The following is a 19,868-nucleotide window of genomic DNA, read 5'->3' as shown; positions in this document are numbered from 1 at the left end:
TGGCTTACACTTTCATACTTCTGTGCAAACGAATGACATTCTATTTGAGATGTGAAAGCTGGGTGGTTTAGGGCTCTCCATGTGATCAGTGTCTCAGATTTATTAGACCTACTTGGGACATAGGTCAGCGACCTTTGACTCAATTCCCATACTTCTATCATCCCAAAGCAAAACCTTCCACACATTCTCTCTGACTTAAAAGCTTTAGACGCAACGTCACGGAGCACTACAGAATGGAAGACCAAATTAAATTATGCAGAATTTTTCAGCGTTCTTTCTAGTTATGACATCATGCTCTTGTGAAAAACTTGGCTGACATGACTTTATCGGTTTGGAGGGTAAACAGGTCTTGCAGGTTTGGGCAGTGCATTCTGAAAACCTGTCAAACATGTTTGACTGGAGAAGGAAGTGGGGAAAAGAGATTTGTGTGGATGACATCAGCAACGGTACTTCTGTCACACCACTTTAAACTCGCTTCCAAACAACAGTGCTTCTTCAAGCTTAGCCACTATCTCTCAGCCTCAGCCCTTCACTTGCAACAAGGAGATGAGAATACTGGTCTGTCTTACAGGACTGTTGCTAAGGCTGACTTTGAGCACTTAGAAAAAGCACTACAGGGATCTTTGCAGCTGGACTCAGGATGAAAGCCCACTGAGTTCAAGAGGATTACTCCTGCACTAGCACGTCTGCCCCCTGCCACCCACCCACCGGCAGAGCAGCCTTCTCCAACCTGGTGGCTTCTAGATGTTGCTGGACTACAACTCCCATCATCTGTGACCACTGGCCATGCTGGCTGGAACTGATGGCGTTGTAATCCAAAACATCTGGAGGACATCAGGTTGACGGGCTACTACAGGTTTTCTTTCTTCCAGATGTGGAGAGCAGCTAGCACAGCAACCCCCCCCATTCTTTTTGGGTCTGGAGATACATCTGGAAATGTGTCTCCAGACTAAGCAACTGTTGTGGGCACCATATAACACTCCTTTCACCAAAGAAAAACTGGTGGTGCTGGCAAGAGGCAACACATCTATGAACACCCCAAAACAAAACAAAAAAGCAGGCAATACCCACCCCATAAACCCTGGTACCCCCGTTCCAAAAAATAAAACATTTTAAAAAGAAAATATTTGGGATGAGTGGAATAGGATGGATGTTTCTGATGGTGTCCATGGGCAAGATCAGATCAGAAGGAGCAGAAGTCCTTTTTCCACATGAACCTTCCTGACCAGAAGCATGAGAAATGACAGGCACTCACAGGGTATGTATGCATGTATATGGCCAGCACTTCTTTTGTGACATAACCCTGAATGCTGGTAATGTAAATGGGCCAACTACTCTGTCACAGGGTGTAAGAATAGAAGTGAAAGCAGGTCACTGGAGATGTGCCCAGGCAAGGCAATGGTGTGCCAAGAGCCAAAGCACAGGAGGTGGGAGGTGTAATGCCAGACAGGCTAATCATGATCCCAGGGGTGTGTGAACTGGCTCAGTTTTGCCAGCGCACCAAACACCCACAGAAAGCAGGTGGAGGATTATGGAGATGTAAAACCAAGTGCATGAAAAATAACACGGAACCAAGATATGAAGCAGGATCCTATGCATGTTTACGTGGAAATACAGCCCTATTAAGGCATCACAACCACTATATTTAAGCAACTTGTGTTGGGGGGCAGCATATGGGCATGTGCACCAGCCCCACCCTCTACCCTCTGACTTCCCTGCTTGAGCAGGGAGCTCTGAAGGGGATTTTTAAAGATTATTCCTCACGACTGGGAACTCTGATAATTCAGGGTTCCCAACCGTGGGAATGTCAGAGTGGAGCAGCTCAAGAAGGGCGTAGAACACACACTGTCCACAAGCTGCTTAAACACAGAACAGAGCCTGAATGTGGCTTTTGTTCAGTGGGCCTTGCCCAAGGACCAGGAGCATGCAGGATTGTCTTCTTCATCCAGAATGTCCATTCTAGCCAATGGAGGTTTAATGTTCATAGTATGGATGCAGAAAATGATATGAGCATATGCTGTGTGTGAAAATGGTGTAAATCAAGGGTGCTCACATCTGGATAAATCAGGGTGAAACCCAGGGTATAAAATCAATCTAACCAGCTGAAGATCAATAGCCAAGCCATTTCTGTTTTACATTCTTTGGGGTTTGGGCTTTAACAAGAACTGAGACCTGGCATAGGACACAGCCAGCATACATGTATGTATTGACCCATATACATCTACAACCAGATCACCTGTATGTAATGACTGGTGCATTGGTCCTTTCCAGAGCGGCCTGCTGTTTCTTCAGGATGACCTCGGCCAGCTTCTGCTTCACAACCATACTCGCTACAGCACCTGTTGAGCAAAAAACCATCATGAGACGATGCCACCGAGACACAGCTCAGAGCCGTCTTTAGCACCTGCCACCCATCGGAATTAGGCTTCAGCTCCTTTCACCAAAAGCCACAGCCCCTGAAGCTGTATCAACCCACTGGTAGCAAATCACTGGGAATTTGATTAAACTCAAAATGCATGCTAACGCTTTTCAATAACTAATTAAAGAATGGATTCACTTAAGAAGAGTGTGTGCTTTAAAAGAAGCAGCTTGCCATTCTCACTTGTCAAAAGAGACATTTGGTAGGACATGAAGGCAAATGTTCCCCCCTTTAGTCCTCATAATGTAGTGATAGTAAGTTGCAAAAGTTAGCAACGCACCAAGTTTTTTCTCTTTGTCACAGGAAGTCATCTTAATTCAACTCAGACCAATGGGCCCACCTGCCACAGGATTGTATATATACCAAGGATGCCCACCTCTGGATGCTGTTAGACTCCAATTCCCATCAGCCCCAGCCAGCATGGTCAATGGTCAGGGAGAGTTTGTAGTCCAGCCACATCGGGATGGCCAAAGGTGAACCATCCTATTCTGGTTCTACCTGGAGATGCTATTGACTGGACTCGAGATCTTCTCCTTGCACAGCATGGGCTCCACCACTCAGCAGCAGCTTTGTCCAAACCAATTTCTGCTAACCTCCTTCATTGAATGGCCCCAGCTCGTACCACAATCCCGCCCCCTCCGTATCCTCACCATTCACAAAACTTTCCACCGTGTCTCCCATGAACCCCCCCCCAAGTAAGAAGCTCCAAAAGCTTTGGCCTTTTCTCAAATACAAAGCCACCCTGCTCCCTGATTGGCTGCGGGGCCCAGCAGAATAAGGGTCAAGCTCCTCACAGCCCTCAAATGTTCATTGCATGGCTCCAGGTGGTGTGGCCTTGGGGGCAGAAGGGGGGCACTCTGACCTGGAGCTGCAGAGATGCCTACTTTGCACATCATAATGATCAGAGAGAAGAGTTGCCAGCTGTGTGCAGGAGCTACCCTGCTTTGATCAACACTGCTCAAAGAAGTGCAGGTTTGTGGGAGGCACAGCAAGAGCTGTGCTGCTTCTCTATGAACACCTATGAGAGATCAAGGAGCAGGATGAAAGCACACACTCTCACATGCACCTTAAGAGCACTTTTATGTTACGTAGAATTGCTTGCAGGTTTCCTACAGGCATCGGGTTGGATACTATGAGAATGAAATGTTGGACTAGAAGGGTCGGACTTTTCTTTATGTTCTTAAGGCAATGTTTTCCAAATTTGGGTCCCACTGACTACAACTCCCATCATCCCTAGCTAGCAGCAATGCTTGTTTTCTAGAAAAATGGGTGCTGGTACTCATCGTGATGTTGTTACAGTAAGTGCCACAAATTTAACAACAAAAATGAGGTGTCGGCACTGCGTACTCTTGAGTACCGGGGGGGGGGGGAGCACTGGCTAGCAGGACCAGTGGTCAGAGATGATGGGAGTTGTGGTCCAACAACAGCTGGGGACCTAAGTTTGAGAAACACTTCTTTAAGGGAAAACACGCTCAGAACTTGGATGAGGCCACCCTTCCTGTGTCTCCCCAAGAACCAGCTTGCTGTTTCCAGTATCAGAACTGTGCTGTGCCATTCTGGGGCACAGCACCACCTCCAAAGTGCTGACACAGCATGGGAAGTGACTGAGAGGAATTCCCAGGGGTGTCTCTCAGCAGACCCAAGAGGTGTGAGTGCAAGCCAGAAAGTAGGCTGCTTCCAATCACTATAAAACCACCCCAGCAGAGTGCTATGGATGGGCCTTGGGCTAAGGGGCTGAAGTTCATATTCCTCCTAGCCAAGGACTGCCTAGGTCACCGTCTCAGCCTCAGTTCTCTATGTGTAAAACAGGTGCATTACCGACCCAGCTCACAATGGTGGTTGTGAAATGAGTGGCATGTATGGATTTTGTAAAGTTACATTTTTAAAAAAATAATCAGTGCAAGAACATTACAGCCCCACTAGATAAGAAATTCCATTTACAATAGAGTAAGTCTGCCATCCTCAGCTAAAGACAGGGATTTCAGATTGATATTGTATCCTTTCATCTACCTATACTGTCACTACCAAATGCTTTTTATTAATACAATCTGATGGCGGCAACCCTATGCCAACTCAGTGGGACTTCTTTCTGAGTAGCAACATAAAGGATTGGACTCTACAATGTGTATTTTTCTTTCTCTACTATAATTTATGCTGTGTATGATGCACACACACAAACACCAGACCCCCAGGTATATAAATTCAATAAATAAAAATAAAATAGGAGAGTTGTATCTATCCAGGAAGAAACGGGTGCAAGCCAGCCCATTGTTCTAATTTTGAAAAATCTCAGGATCTTATGCAGATCCTATGATCTGCAGGGCTGCTTTGAGTGTTATTATCTGAAAACAACAACAGCTGGGTGTAACTTTCTGAGTCACTCCTTGGTCTGAAAAACATTTGAGATTACAATGTTCAAATGGTGCAGGCTCCAGACCTCAGAAGCTTTCTCTCTTGATGATACTTGGCTACCACAATGCGCATGAAGACGTATTCTAGGAAATGGTGGGAGATGCAGCTGCTCTCCAATTTAGAATCTGTGGGGTTGAACACACTTACAATGCAAGAGCAACACAGCTCACTTGGACCATTAAGCAGTGCATCACATGGGCTGAGACTAAGGGAGAAGAAGCTTCAAACAACAGGTGATTTGAAGGAAGGGAAAACAGAAACCCGTGAAACAGGGAAGGTGCAGCTCTAGAGCTGGACGCTAGATGGCAGGAAGGGTTAACATATGGGGACCACTGCCATCAGCAGTATGAGAAATTGGGTGCCCCTGGTTGCTACTGACATGGACCACCTAAATATCTTAGAAATGCGAGAGACCTAAATTAGCTGGCTACTGAGGCAGGGCCATCCACCAGTTTCCTTTCCTGATCAACCACCAAACTCATCCATCTGCTTCCGAATAGTCCTGCCGGTCAACTCACAGCCCCATCTATACACTCACTTCAGCTTATTTTTATTAATTTATTGATTTATTTGATTTATAGACCACCCTTCATCATAAGATCTCCAGGCGGTTCACAGAATAAAATACAGGATATATACAGGAGTGCTGCCCCTCATGGCCTTTTCCACACTACTGGCAACGCACGGCATCCAGTTACACTGAATTACAGCAGGGAGTGGGCTTCATGTGGCCCTTGGATGAAATTTCATGTGAGTGGCAAGGAGCAGAGGAGGGGTAGCAGAAAGAGACAAAATGGAGCACCAGCATGCAGCCCCTGACAGATCAGCCCTGTCCCCTGGAGAATGCAGCCCTCAAAAGAGAATTACTGGCCAGTCCTTTGAAGGAAGCCAGAAAGTGCATGGGGCGAATTGTTCATTCCACCCACCGGGGATGTAAGAAGCTGGAGTCAGACTTACAGGAAGATACAACCAGGCTAAAGATTAAGAAATGCCACTAGCTCCCTACCTTGCCAGCAGCACAACTGTGGAGGTGAATCACCAAGATGTGAGTCATCAAATGGGACGTGTAGTTTGTCCCAGTTAACTCTGATATTCTGTATCAAAAGCAGGGACTGTGGATCCTTGGCCCTCCAGATTTTGTTCAACTCCATCTCCCATCAGCCCCAGCAAGCCTGGTCAAGGATGATGGGAGTTCTAGTCCAGCAGCATCTGGAGTGCCACATGTTCTCTGCTTCTGGGCTAAAGCATTCCTGCAGGTAGGCTCCCAAACCTGCCTAGCAAGGAGATTCCAAAACCCAACCCATGCAGTTTTCTCTGCTACTAGGCTGCTCTTCAGCCTGGTTCACACATTTCTGGAGTGCTGTGGTTGCTTCTTCTTGGGTCTCGATCCTACGCAGTTTGGGAAGCTGGGAATCATGTGGGATGGGTGCAGCACATGGGTACTACCAATGACAGCAGCTCTGAACCTCCAAACCTGAGAGCCATGATCTACCTCATCCCATGATTCCAGGATTCCTTCTTCACTGGAACATCACAGGAGAAAGCCATGGGAAGTGGCCATTGTGCCATTCCAGGAACACACCAGCAGTGGGCTAAAGTAGTCCAGCAATGGAGTAAATCACCAAATGGGGGAAGCTATAGAATCTCTTGGCTGGGAAGTTTCATGGCACAGTTGGGTAGGCATCTGCCAGGAATGCTTGAGACACAGGATATCCTGTCTCGGGGTAACGAGGGCGAGTTACACAGCTTATTTATTTCCTTGCACTGCTGTGCTTCATGGAGGGCTGCAACACTGCTCAAGTACACACCGTGACACACCCTATTTCATTGAGCATCAGCCTGCCCCATGATTGCTTGTATCGCCTGGACCACTATATGCCACGAGGGAAGTGCAGGGAGGAACACAAAGTGCTCCAGGAAGGTGCTGGCTGAGGTAAGAACAGCAGGTGCCTAGCAGGATGCTGAGCTCTGGTCACCCATTTCTCCTGTGCTCCCAAATTTAACATGTGTCATAGACTAAGCCAGGTCTCCGCAGCCTGGTGCTCTTCGGATGTTCTGGATTATGACACCCATCAGCAGTAGCCAGCATGGCCAATGATCAGTGATGATGGGAGCTGTAGTCTGAAAGAGCTGGCAGGGACCAGGATGGAGAAGGCTGGGCACCGTCATGTGCACTGTGCTCTTGTATCAAAACTGTGGCTGTAAACTGAGGGGCAGAAGAACACAGCACACTCAGAACCAAAGGCTTTACTTCTCTGGCAGCTCCCGAGTTGAAACAGGAAGCCTTTTATAGGCCTTCTTCCTGTCTAGAACTGCCCAAAGGCCAGCCACGGGGGGGGGGGGGGGGGGAGGGGCAGGGCCAGTCCTGATCCTTAGAATACTTACTGCCAAGGAAGCGGCTCTAAGCTGTAGTTCCCATAGTTCACCACACGGAGCAGCAGTACACAGAACGAAAGGGTCCTGAATTCTTTCGGCTGCTTTCACACATACAAGGGCCAACCTGGGTCTGTTAATGTGTCATCCAATCCTAGGCACCTGACAGACATTTCTGTATGATACAGCTATTTGGGAAGACACACAATAGACTCATGCTCTGCCTTTTTAAGTGTATATTAAATAGGTAGGTGTGTGCCTAAAAATGCAATGTGTGGTGAGACCCTTAGGTTTCATTTAATCACACTGTGAAGGCAGAAATCACCAAATGGGGGCAGCTGTACTTTAAAGCACCAAAATTAAAATTAAAATAAATCTAGCTGTTTGCATTTGTGCCCTGAACAGTTCTGCTGCTTTCTTTGGCAGAAACAGAAGTATGCCAAATAAGCTGATATTTGCAAATTTTATTTTATTTTTATTTATGTATTAGATTTATATACCACCCTCCATCATAAGATCTTGGGGTGGTTCACAGGGTAAAATACAGGATAAAAATCATGAAAATAAGTAAAAACAAAACAGCAAAACAACCCCATGCCTTCCTACAGACAGATTTATAAGGCTGTAGAATATTAATCAACTAAAGGCCCGGTTGAAGAGAGACGTTTTTGCCTGGCACTTAAAATATATATAATGAAGCATTCCACAGTTGGGGAGCCACTATAAAGAAGGCCCATTCTCGTGTTGCCACCCTGGACCTGCCTTGGAGGAGGCACACAGAGAAGGGCCTCAGGCGATGAAAGCAGAGTCCAGGACAGATTACATGGGGAGAGGAGTCCTTCAGGAGTCCTGTGCTGTTTAAGGCTTTATAGGTCAAAAGCAACACTTTGAATTTGACCCAGAAACTAATTGGCAGCCAGTGCAGTCGGGCCAAGATCTGCTAAATTAATGCAAATTTATACGAGTCATTCAATTCAGCTTCTCTTGGTGCTTAAACTGGGTTCCTGAAAGTGACCAAAAAACCTCTGTTAAGTTTTGGAAAGTTTTAGTTTGCAGTGCCATGTACACAGAGTTCCTAACTGCACATGCTGCAAAACGAATCACTTCCAACCAAGTTAGCTCAGCTGGCTACAGCATGGTGCTGATAATGCCAAGATTGTGGGTTCGATCCCCGTAGGGGCCAGCTGCATATCCCAGCATTGTAGGGAGTTGGACTAGATGACCCTTGTGGTCCCTTTCCACACTTCAGTTCTTTGATTGTTGGCGTTTTCTCATCAGGACCACAGCACGGGGGGGGGGGGGAGGTTTAACCCTTTCCTCCACAGCTATGATCCCAATGACACCCTCTCCCTCCATGCACTGCAATTAGCGATGGGAAAAGGTCCCTTTAGGACCAATGGAAGCTTTCCCCCTATCACTAATTGCAGTATCATAGAATCATAGAATCATAGAGTTGGAAGAGACCACAAGGGCCATCGAGTCCAACCCCCTGCCAAGCAGGAAACACCATCAGAGCACTCCTGACATATGGTTGTCAAGCATCTGCTTAAAGACCTCCAAAGAAGGAGACTCCACCACACTCCTTGGCAGCAAATTCCACTGTCAAACAGCTCTTACTGTCAGGAAGTTCTTCCTAATGTTTAGGTGGAATCTTCTTTCTTGTAGTTTGGATCCATTGCTCCGTGTCCGCTTCTCTTGAGCAGCAGAAAAAAACCTTTCTCCCTCCTCTATGTGACATCCTTTTATATATTTGAACATGGCTATCATATCGCCCCTTAACCTCCTCTTCTCCAGGCTAAACATGCCCAGCTCCCTTAGCCGTTCCTCATAAGGCATCGTTTCCAGGCCTTTGACCATTTTGGTTGCCCTCCTCTGGACACGTTCCAGTTTGTCAATGTCCTTCTTGAACTGTGGTGCCCAGAACTGGACACAGTACTCCAGGTGAGGTCTGACCAGAGCAGAATACAGTGGCACTATTACTTCCCTTGATCTAGATGCTATACTCCTATTGATGCAGCCCAGAATTGCATTGGCTTTTTTAGCTGCCACGTCACACTGTTGGCTCATGTCAAGTTTGTGGTCAACCAAGACTCCTAGATCCTTTTCACATGTACTGCTCTCAAGCCAGGTGTCACCCATCTTGTATTTGTGCCTCTCATTTTTTTTGCCCAAGTGCAATACTTTACATTTCTCCCTGTTAAAATTCATCTTGTTTGTTTGGGCGCAGTTCTCTAATCTGTCAAGGTCGTTTTGAAGTGTGATCCTGTCCTCTGGGGTGTTAGCCACCCCTCCCAGTTTGGTGTCATCTGCAAATTTGATCAGGATGCCCTTGAGTCCATCATCCAAGTCGTTGATAAAGATGTTGAATAAGACCGGGCCCAAGACAGAACCCTGTGGCACCCCACTAGTCACTCTTCTCCAGGATGAAGAGGAACCATTGATGAGCACCCTTTGGGTTCGGTCAGTACACAGAGGGGTTGCCATTGCGATTGAAGTTGTGGAGGAAAGGGTTAAATCTCCCCTTTCCCTTTGTTGTGGTCCCAAAGGAAATCACTACTCCTGTTCTTGCTATAAAATAAACAAATATCACTGTCATGACCGCCAGTGACACATTTAATGCCTGTACTCTCCAGGAGCTCAGCAAAGGTCTGACAAAGTCTACTGTCTGTCTCCCCCATCCCACCCCCCACCTGGAGGTGTTCGGGATTGAATCTGGGATCTTCTGTACACAAAGCATGAAGTCTACCACTGAGCTATGGCCCTTCTCAGGAGCATGAGAATTCATGTGTGCAGGGATCTATGGAGCCTCTGAATTCTGTGCTTTTCTTAATGGTTGCTTAAGGGTGACTGCTGAAGAGACCACTCTTCCCACTGTTTTTAATACCTGCTGCTGAGAAGCAACTTGGTTCAAAACACAATGAGTGTTTTCTTACTGATGATTTTGGGGGAGCAAGTTCACCCTTTCGGCTCCCTCATCACCTTCCTGAAGAAGCTTAGGTTTGACTGGTCCATCTGCATCCCTGACGAATGACGAATGTGCCCAATGGAACATGCTGGTTACATGGAAATGTCCTGCATCTTACAAAACTGCATCTGTTAGTGGCCAAAGGAGGTGGGGGGGCACTCAGCCAGCAAACATTTTTGCATGCCGTGAAGCCTCTTCCAATTTTGTACTGCACTGACACACCCACACCTGTTCCTAGGCAAGCTCTGTGATGCTGGAGTAACACAGCACAGATGGGAGCTATATCTGCCTCACATCATCACTGCAGGCAGCAAACGACTCTTGCCAAAGCAGGCAAGTTTCTCAACACTTGTGGGATTTTTGCTCTGTTACAATATCCATACGTTAAAAAAGGTGGGGGGAGCAGCAGACATCTAGCGCAATGTTCAGGCAGCCTTATCATGACTCCTGCATGCCAGGCAGGCAGGAAGAGATGGAATTAGCGATAGGAGGGTCTGAGAAAAACAACACTGGAGGAAAAGGAGGGCGGTTTGCTTATTTTTCATTTCCCCGTTTCCTGGTTTAACCTTCCTCTGCATTTGTAGTTGCAGCTTAACCCCAAGGATTATACAAAGGATCCAAAATTCCCACCCACCTGTAGGAATTTCATATTTCATTAATTCTCTCAATTTTTAAGGGGGTTAATTTTTGAGGTGTTTCACTTCTCCCTGCTTTGGATGTGTACCATGTATGCTTACATTTAAGGGGTTAATGAAAAGGGAAATGGGGTCAGTTAGATCCCAGCACAAGTAAATGAGGAGGGGGAAGGAAACCTACATCCAATGTGCTGAGGGTCTCCCCCCCCCAAAAAACACCTCACATAACATTATGTTAAAGCCTTCCGAATTGCCTTGTGATTCTTTTTGACAATTTATGGTATGTCACAATGAAAACAACAAGGAGTAATGTGGTAACTTAAAGAAAGAGTAGCTGCATCCAAACAAAGTCGGTTACACTCAGGTCTCACTGAAGTCAATGTGAAAAGTTGGTCATGTGAAAAGTTGGTTATTCAAATCAATGGTTTCAATGGAAAGTGCAACTAACACCATCAGTATCCAACCCTGATTGCGCCATTAGCTTTCATAGGCACTAAACCACTGAGCCTCTTGGGCTTGCCAATCAGAAGGTAGGCAGTTCAAATCCCCATGATGGGGTGAGCTCCTGTCACTCTGTCCCAGTTTCTGCCAACCCAGCAGTTCGAAAGCACGCCACTGCTAGTAGAAAAATAGGTACCATTGTGGTGGGAAGGTAAATGGCGTTTCCATGCGCTCTTGTTTCCGTCATGGTTTAGTCATGCTGGCCACATGACCTGGAAAGATGTCTGCAGACAAAATGCCAGCCTGAAAGCGAGATGAGTGCCGCAACCCCATAGTCAAGTTTGACTGGACTTAACCCTCCAGGGGTCCTTTACCATTTTTTACTTCATAGGCATGAGATACAACTGAGAGTGAATGTAATACTCATGCTTTAAATCTGTTGAGTCTTTATAGTTTCAGTAGATATTGAATTTATGTTTCGCTGTCCGGCAAGAATACTGCTGGCCCAGAAATGGAAACAAGAACAAATACCATCGTTGGAGGAATGGAGAACGAAGCTGATAGACTATGCAGAACTTGATAAACTTACTGGGAAGATTAGATATCAATGAGATCAAAAATTCATCGAGGACTGGAGAAAATTAGCAGAATACTGGGAATGTATAAGTGATAACGGAATAACATTAGTGGCATTTAAAGAAGCTCTGTAACAGAATAAGAAATACTGTAAAAAAGCAAAATATAAGAGGCGGGTAGGTATAAAGGCAATACTAAAATTTGGAAATGTGTATTTAAAAAAATTAGAATTTGAATGATTGGCAGAGAAGCCGAAGGAAGTAAAAAAACTGAAAAGTTTAATGCAAATTGTTAATGTGGTATAAATGTATGGAAAACTAATAAAATATAATTTAAAAAAAAGAATTTATGTTTTGCTGTCAGCACAATAACATCTTTCACATATGGTTAAGAATTTGTGAAAGTTCTCCTTTTACTTCTATGGGTATTTGCACCTTACTACTTACTGGTATTTCGTGTTTGGGGCATTTATCTGCAAAAGAGAATGTTGATTTTATTTTATTTTATTTTATTTTTGCAGGGGGTGGGCAAACTGGATTCATACTATTGTTATGCGCCCTGTGTTTATAATTGTATCTGCTACTGAACTAACAGTGTGTTGAGTTTTCATTCAAAAGCATATCAGACGTCTCTCTATGAAGACATCAATCAGGGTTATGCATTCATTGTGCATTCTTATTTGCAAATAACTGTTCCCTGTCTGATGCATCCATTTCTTCACACAGACATTCAATAATATGATTTTTAAACATACTGCCATATCTACAGTTATACACAACAGGAAATATGAACTTTTCACAGAAGAAATAATAATAATTTAAGAAATGATAGCTATTGAAAGCATCTCTATATATTATTCCCAAGTTTATCTAGAGTCAAATATTGCAAACAATTCTCAAGACATGAATTTTTGTTTACAAATTTAAACCATTTTCCCTTTGTGTCTGCAATAAATCCAGAATGTTTGTATCTCTAAACCAACATTCCTATACACCCTTACTGGGGAATTAAGTCTTACTGAACTCATGGCTCCTCCACACTTCTGCTTGCTCCTTGCCTTGAAAGCATTGGGTCCCAGTGGTTTTCTGAGTGTCCCAGTTTCTAAGGATGGGTCCAAGTGGTTTTGCATTTGCCCCACAGCATTCCCCTGAAAAATATGCTCTTTATTGCTGAAGCAGAATGAACGGCAATCTGCAGAAAAATTGGTTGCCATTTGTTCCAATTCAGCAGTAAAGAGTGTGTTTTTTTCTGGGGGAAAGCAGCATGACAAACAGAAGTGTGGACGAGCCCTTAGTATAGTTTATTTTACAGTAGACATGTACAGGATTGCACTGTAAATGTGGGACCAGGAGAATAATCCATTAGGGCAAATGGGGCACTGTCCCACCAATGGCTAGATTCTTGGCTGGGGTTGCCTTCAAAATTCATATAACCTATTCTTTAAAAAAATGTACGGGCTGACAGTTTGTTTCCAGAGCCCATTCAAGGCACTCACATTAGTGTTCAAAGTCCAAAGTGACTTCAGCCCCAAATATCTGAAAGGCTGCCTCCTTTCCTACAGATCCTCCTGGGGGTTAAGCTCACCAGAGAAGACCCGCTTGGTCGTTGCACCTCCCAAAGAAGTTTGGGATGTGAGGTGGGAGAGGGCATGTTTTAATGGTAGCCCCTAAGCTGTGGAATTCCCTCCCCACAGAGGTACGTCTGGCTTCTTCAGTGAATGCTGCAGACCTCTTCACCCTACCCTTTCAAGACCTGAGATGTGTGTCTTCAGGGCTCACCCTGTTCCTGTAAACCATTTAAACTTTCTTAATTGTTGCAACCTACTCTGGGACCAGCTGGTGAAGGGCAGGTAATAAATGCAACAGCAGCATCAGCAAAAGCCTCGTTTTGTCCTCAGCCAGTCGCCACCTTCTTACTTACGACCAATCTAGGGGGCAGCACTGGCTGCCAGCTTCCTCCTTGCCCCTTGTGGAACTGAGCCGGGAGGACAAACCGAGAATCAGTTGGCTCTGCCTGTGATTGGCTCTGGCTCTGGATCCACCCTGTGCTTGGCCTACCGGCCTCTTGCCCTACCAGTCCAATGGGTGCCAGTTGCCATTGCTAGACACAACATGTCACATAGCAGGTAGAAAAGAGTAAGTGACACAAGATTATAGAACAGCAAGGAAGGAACCGTGGGCACTCCAGTCAGGGGGACGTGGGGGAAGGAGAAAGTGAGTGGCTCTTACTGCGTTTGCTTTTGTCTTTATTTAAGAGCAGCCGCAGCTCCTGTTCCTGCTTCCCAGGCACGGGGTCCTGAGGCGGTGGCTCCATCGACACCTGCAAATGCAGAGAAGACGAGGTTTGATGAGCATATCAAGGATGGAGTCCAAGGGAGGGGCCATGAACCAGAGGAAGAGCATGTGCTTTGCATGCAGAAGGTCCCTGGCTCAATCCTCAGCATCACCAGGTAGGGCTGGACATGTGCCCTGCCAGAGACCTTGGAGAGGTGCTGCCAGCCAGTGGAGGCAACCCTGAGCCCAATGGACCAATTTCCTGGCTCGGCAGAAGGCAGCCTCCTGTGTTCGTATGAGTCAATAACCTCTTCAGGAAGAAAGCTTTGTGTGAAATGACCCACCTGGAGTCTGACACCAAGTCTGAGACACCTCGGTTCCCAGCACCAGGGATCAATGGCACACCCACAGCGGGAGACTGCTGAGGAGGCAAGATGGTTCCCCACTGTAAGTGTGATCTCAGGCATTAGTTGTGACTCAAAACACTTCAGGGCTCCAAAGGAGCATGAAGCGTCCAAACTCCTTCCCTCTGCCAACCCGACTCACTTTCAGGGGCTGCGGCCAAGGCAGACCCAACCTACAGGCCTATGTGTCTGCTGAGTCTGGATCTTTCTACCCTAAATGGCACCTGCTCTTCAGGATCTCCTTCTACTTGTTTCTTTAACGGGAATACCAGGGACTGATCCTGGTATTGCAGCTGAAGCATGCACTCTGCCCCTGGTGACTGGACCCATGCTCCCTTCAGGTTCCTGTCTTTCAATCTATTACCCCCTTTCATTGCTCCCCTCCCTTCCAGTTCCTATATGCAATTAGGTCATCCCACTCACCTGCCATTGCCTTGTTAACCCCTTCTCTTCCTGTCCTCACACCCTGTCTGGGGTGACACCCTGTCTGGGGTGACTGTCTCCCATCTGACATTCCTCACAGAAGCTGAGCTTTGCCAACATGCTACTGCTGGCACCTTCTCCATCCATGGCAAAAAATGCCCACCAACACTTCGCATCATTTGGGGAAGGAAGGTCACAGACAACCACCAGATGACAGGGCTCCAGCTGCCAACGTTCGATGTTACAAAATTTGCTTTGGGTATATATAACCTGAGGAAACTGCATGCCCTGTCTGTGGAAGCAAGTGAGCAGATGAGGCAGGCTAGAGAACTTGGTGGCCCCTTGATCAGACGGAAGAGCAGCAGTTCCTGGGATTATGGAGAGTCCCCTATAGCACCACAGTTCTTTCATAGAATTGTAGAGCTGGAAGGGGCCCTCAAGGGTCATCCAGTCCAACCCCCTGCAATGTCGGAGGCATGGCTCAATAACACAGGTAGTCTTTGGCTGGATGGGAGAAGTCCATACACTTGAAACAATGTTTCCTAACAATGTTTGCTACAGAAGTGCAAAAGGAGCAGTTCTGCCAAAGAAGCCCCATGAGAAGCACCAGGAAGGCAACTGAGGCAAAGCTGACTCTTTGGGGCAGTATATGTATGCATCACCAGCTTCCCTCACCCAACCCTGAGAAAGTGCAGGATACTGACCCGCAGGTGCTGGTGGCTGAGTTGCTCCACTTGCTGGTACTCCAGTCGGGGGTGCAAACTAGCCAGGAAGAGCTGGTGTTGCAGCTGCTGCGTCTGCTTCAAGGCCAGTAAGGCAGTGTCAGGGCCAGGTTTGGCGAGACGCTGTCCAATCCGCAGGTCCATGGGGATGGTCTGGGGGACCCGCAAGGAGACACAGAGCTTCACGGCGGCTGTGGAAATGACAGGAAAATGCACTGATCAGTATGTGCCCATCACAGATTCTATAAGGTTTTGCCGTTTGTGCCACTTTGAGCTTTTACTCAACTTAGCTGTATGCCTTAGATAAACTTTTCCCCAGCCTGGTGCCATTCAGATGTGGTTGGACTACAACTCCCATCATCCCCAGCCAGGAAGTTGCAGTCCAACAGCACCTGCAGCCCCAAGGTTGAAGCACGCTGTTTCAAAGCAGTGGCTTGCAATCGGAGTTCCAAGGAACGGTGGCATTTCCAGGAAGCCCAGCAAAGCTTCCTCAGTGAAAAGTTCTGGAATGTTGAACAGGCTTCTCCAAAAGACAGCTGGCTCACATCTACCAGTAATCACTTTCAATGCCCACCACAAAATAGTGGTTAGCCTTCTGGAGCAAACTTCTCCAACCTGGCACCCTCCAGATGTTTTCAGGTTACAAGTCCCATCAGCCCCACCCAGGGCAGCAAATAGTCAGGAACGATGGGAGTTGCAGTTCAACACCTTCCGGCACGCCAGGAGGTTTATATGTATTTAACATGTTTATTCCCCACCTTTCCACTGCAAGGTATTCAAGGTGACTAACAATGCAAAATAAAGCAATTGCCAAATACTATCAAATACACTAACACAGGCATGTCCAACTTCCAAGAGACTGCAATCTACTCCCAGTATAAAAAACTGGCAGTGACCTACCCATTGTCACTGGAGGAACAAGGAGCATGCGCGAGGTGTGTGTGTGGAAGGAGGTGGCTAACTGGATGTGGGAGGGGGGAGTTTAAGGGGGGAGGGAAAGGAGGCAAAAGTTCTCTCTCTGAGGAGCCAGTCAGCTTACCGTATCTCCCCCGGCTCAAGCGCCTGCCCCCCACCCTCCTTCCCTCCCATTGCCAAAGGGACCAAGGACCCCAGTGAAGGCTGGGCTGGGCGACATTCCTTGCACTTGCCACCCGGCCTGGCCTTACCTGCTGCGGCAATGGAGGGACCCAGCGCTGGGGGGTGGCAATATTCCTTGCCCACTTTATCTAATCCCACCATTGACCACGATCACACCCACGATCGGCCGGTTGGACATGTCTGCACTAACACATCTGGCAGGCCATCCAGTCGAGGGGTGGAGCATCTCTCTCATCAACTGTTCACCAGAGAGCATTTGGCCCTTCAGATGCTGCTGAGCTACAGCTCCCATCACCCTGGGCCATTGGCCATTTTTGCTAGGGCTGATGAGAGTTGTAGAGCAGCTTCATCTGGAGGGCCACAGGTTCCCCACTCCTGAGCTAGGGCATTAAGGGACTTGGAGAACATGCAAAGTGCCCAGTGGCAGCTCCTTCTGCAAGAAGATCTGCTGGAAGGTGATCAAAGCAGAGGTGGAAATGTCTGAGCAGAGAGGTAGGTTTGCCAACATGCAAAAACTGTCCATGTACTTGTAAGCATGAAAGTTCAATGGCTGCAATTGCGTTTCAAAGTTTGAATAGCTATAAGGCCTTGATGCTATTTGCATTTGTCCAGTGTTTCTGCTTTTTGAACCAGAAAATGGTGCTCATGAGCTTTAACTTAACCCCCCCCCCCCAATTTAAGTATATGGAGATAATTAAAGGTAAAACCTGAGCAGAGTTCCTAAGAATTAAATATATGTCTCTGTTTCCATGAAAAATAGCTTTTCATGTATGACTGAGTATCTGGGTGTGTCTGGTCCCCCCCCCATTGCTGCCCCCCCTACTGCCAGCTTTCCACTGGGGGGATGTGGCCCTCAGCGCTCCCTCCAAAAGGGGTCCCTTCCCCTAAACTAGTCCTGCCCCCTCCTTGATGAAGGAAATTCAGAGCTGGACCATCTCTAACAGATGGATGTCCAGCCTCCACATAAATCCCTCCAGCAACAGACCCACCACCAGCAAAACAGGCAGTAATGCCAGAGAGATGACGTTATGATTCCCCAAAAGCCCCTGGGAACAAAATGGTATTCACTGGGTGTCTAAAGAATAGTGATGTAGTTGCCAAATGAAGATCTCTGGGGACCATACTCTATTCCACAATCAGGTCACTGCCGTAGGAGGCCATTTCCTCAGTAGCCCCCACCTAACTCCCAAAGGTGGCAGCACCCAGAGCAGGCCCTCAGCTGATGTCCACAATGAAGGGGCAGGTTTGTTCATGCTGCAGAAGAGACATGCGGTGTAAGGCAAGGAGATGCGTAACTGGCAGAGAGAAGATGCAGGTGGGGAGGGAAGCATGACCAGGAGCCTGCAAGGGAGAGCAAAGAGCCCTCCTGGCCACAGAAGAACATCTGGTACCAGAAAGACCAGACCCCGTGGCAGACGCTGCCTTTCCCAAACAAAACTGCCTCTGGCCAGCTTGGAACACCAGCTGAAAGGAGACTTAGAAATCTATCTGACAGCTAGCCAGTCAGTCAAAGCAGCCACATTGAGGACTAGAATCATTGTGCATTGTTTCCGCTTCAGTTAACTCCAAGTAACAGAATAATCCATGCTGCAATTCTGTTTCCATGCAAAATTCAATGTAATCCAGATCCCAAAGCCATTCTAGTGGCGCTGATCCACTGAAAACCAGTTGTGCTCAAATTCCAATGAAATCAACAAGAGGCTTGGTTTGGGCAAGAGACTAGCCTCATTAATTTAAAACCTCCTTTAAAAAACTAAACAAAAACCAAAACCAGGGCAGTTGGCTGCATTTAGAGTCAAGTACATTCTGTGCATGTTTGAATGTATCATGCCACAGAATATTCAATATTTGGCGCAGAAGACAGCATCCTGGAAGCCTCTGCTTTCATTTTAAAATCTAGCCTTCACAGGTGTAGAGATTGTTCAGGAAGAGTTGCACACCTTGACTGGTGCTAACTTCCAATTCAGCAGGTAGCTGGACAGGAGTGAGTGATATATATCATTCCCTGTCCCCTCCCAGGTTATCTGCGTATTAGTTTCATTTTGGCATGAACAGGCATTTTCCGGGGGCAGAATCTGTGTCGGTTTGGCACAGACTGTGGATTGTGGGTGGCAGTGAAGAGATGGCAGAGTGTACTTAGCCCTGGTTATGCTGCGCTTCTTTATAGAAACTCCCAACTAGCTATCAGGCAGCCTCAAAAGGAAGCCAGCTTAAGATTCCACCCCAGAAAAACAAAACCACTAATCGCATCCTCTCCCTCCAGACACTTACGAACAAGCCCACCAAAACCACCCTGACAGCTAGCGAATGGCTTGCTTTTGTAGCATCTAACATGATCTGACATTTTTTGGTGTTAAACTGATCCTTGGGAGGAGAGCCAATATGAAAACACACACACACACACACACACACACACACACACACACACACACACACACCAACCACCTCCAGTTGGATCAGAATAGGAGAAGCAGGCAATAGGGCACTTGCAGGAAGGGAAGCAGGAACACCCCAGCCCTGCCCTGCCCAAGAAGCAGAGCTGGCTGGAGGCTGCTGTCTTTGTTAACTTATTCCAAACTTCCTTCCGTGTGTCAGACCAACAGGATAAATAGACTTAGAAAAGTGGAACACGAGAAATGAATATAGGAAAGGCTTCCACAAAACCAGCCATCCACAAAGTGGGTTGCCTGCTGCATCTCTGCACGAGTCACTGATCCAGCACAGCCGATTTCCAATCCAGAGGAGGAAGGTTCCCAACAGTGACTCATGCAGAAACACAACAAGCTGCAACTCTGAGAAGCAGCGGGGCAGGTGACAAATCCTACATCTTGTTCTAGGGCAGAGGACAGGCTTAGTTCCCCACCCCAAAAACAGTATCCCAGAGTTTGATTTTCTCCCCTGAATGGATGCTATTCATTTGTATGAGGGAAAACAAAACACTAGCTCACATATCATAGAATTGTAGAGTTGGAAGGGACCCTGAGGGTCATCTAGTCCAACCCCCGCAGTGCAGATGGCCATCTCCTTTGCTTGCCTGTTTTCTGATGGCTGCACACTGTGGTTAATCTGTAGAGAAACATGCTTTTGCCTTTGCTCCTCTGCCATCCATCCTCTACCTCGCTGCCTT

The 19,868-nt window shown here is 47.0% G+C and overlaps 1 protein-coding gene across 7 annotated transcripts in view; it reads right to left on the bottom strand.

The window, feature by feature from the left end:
* The window catches only part of HDAC7 (histone deacetylase 7), a 202,747-nt gene that overhangs the window by 50,217 nt on the left and 132,662 nt on the right, over window positions 1–19,868 (bottom strand). For 6 of the 7 annotated variants that reach the window (XM_053369528.1, XM_053369545.1, XM_053369518.1 and 3 more), the window contains 3 exons: window positions 15,626–15,834; window positions 14,050–14,140; window positions 2,237–2,339 (listed from right to left, as the gene is read on the bottom strand). In XM_053369528.1, the coding sequence (XP_053225503.1) occupies window positions 2,237–2,339; window positions 14,050–14,140; window positions 15,626–15,834 (403 nt within the window). Of the gene's footprint in view, window positions 1–2,236; window positions 2,340–14,049; window positions 14,141–14,921; window positions 14,979–15,625; window positions 15,835–19,868 lie in introns of those variants that run through there. The other variant, XM_053369554.1, reaches the window with a different exon arrangement.

The sequence above is a fragment of the Podarcis raffonei genome, chromosome 2 (assembly GCF_027172205.1).
Source record: "Podarcis raffonei isolate rPodRaf1 chromosome 2, rPodRaf1.pri, whole genome shotgun sequence".
Taxonomy (NCBI): Eukaryota; Metazoa; Chordata; class Lepidosauria; order Squamata; family Lacertidae; genus Podarcis; species Podarcis raffonei.
The sequence above is the reverse complement of the archived record's forward strand: the minus strand, read 5'-3'. Positions and strand labels throughout refer to the sequence as shown.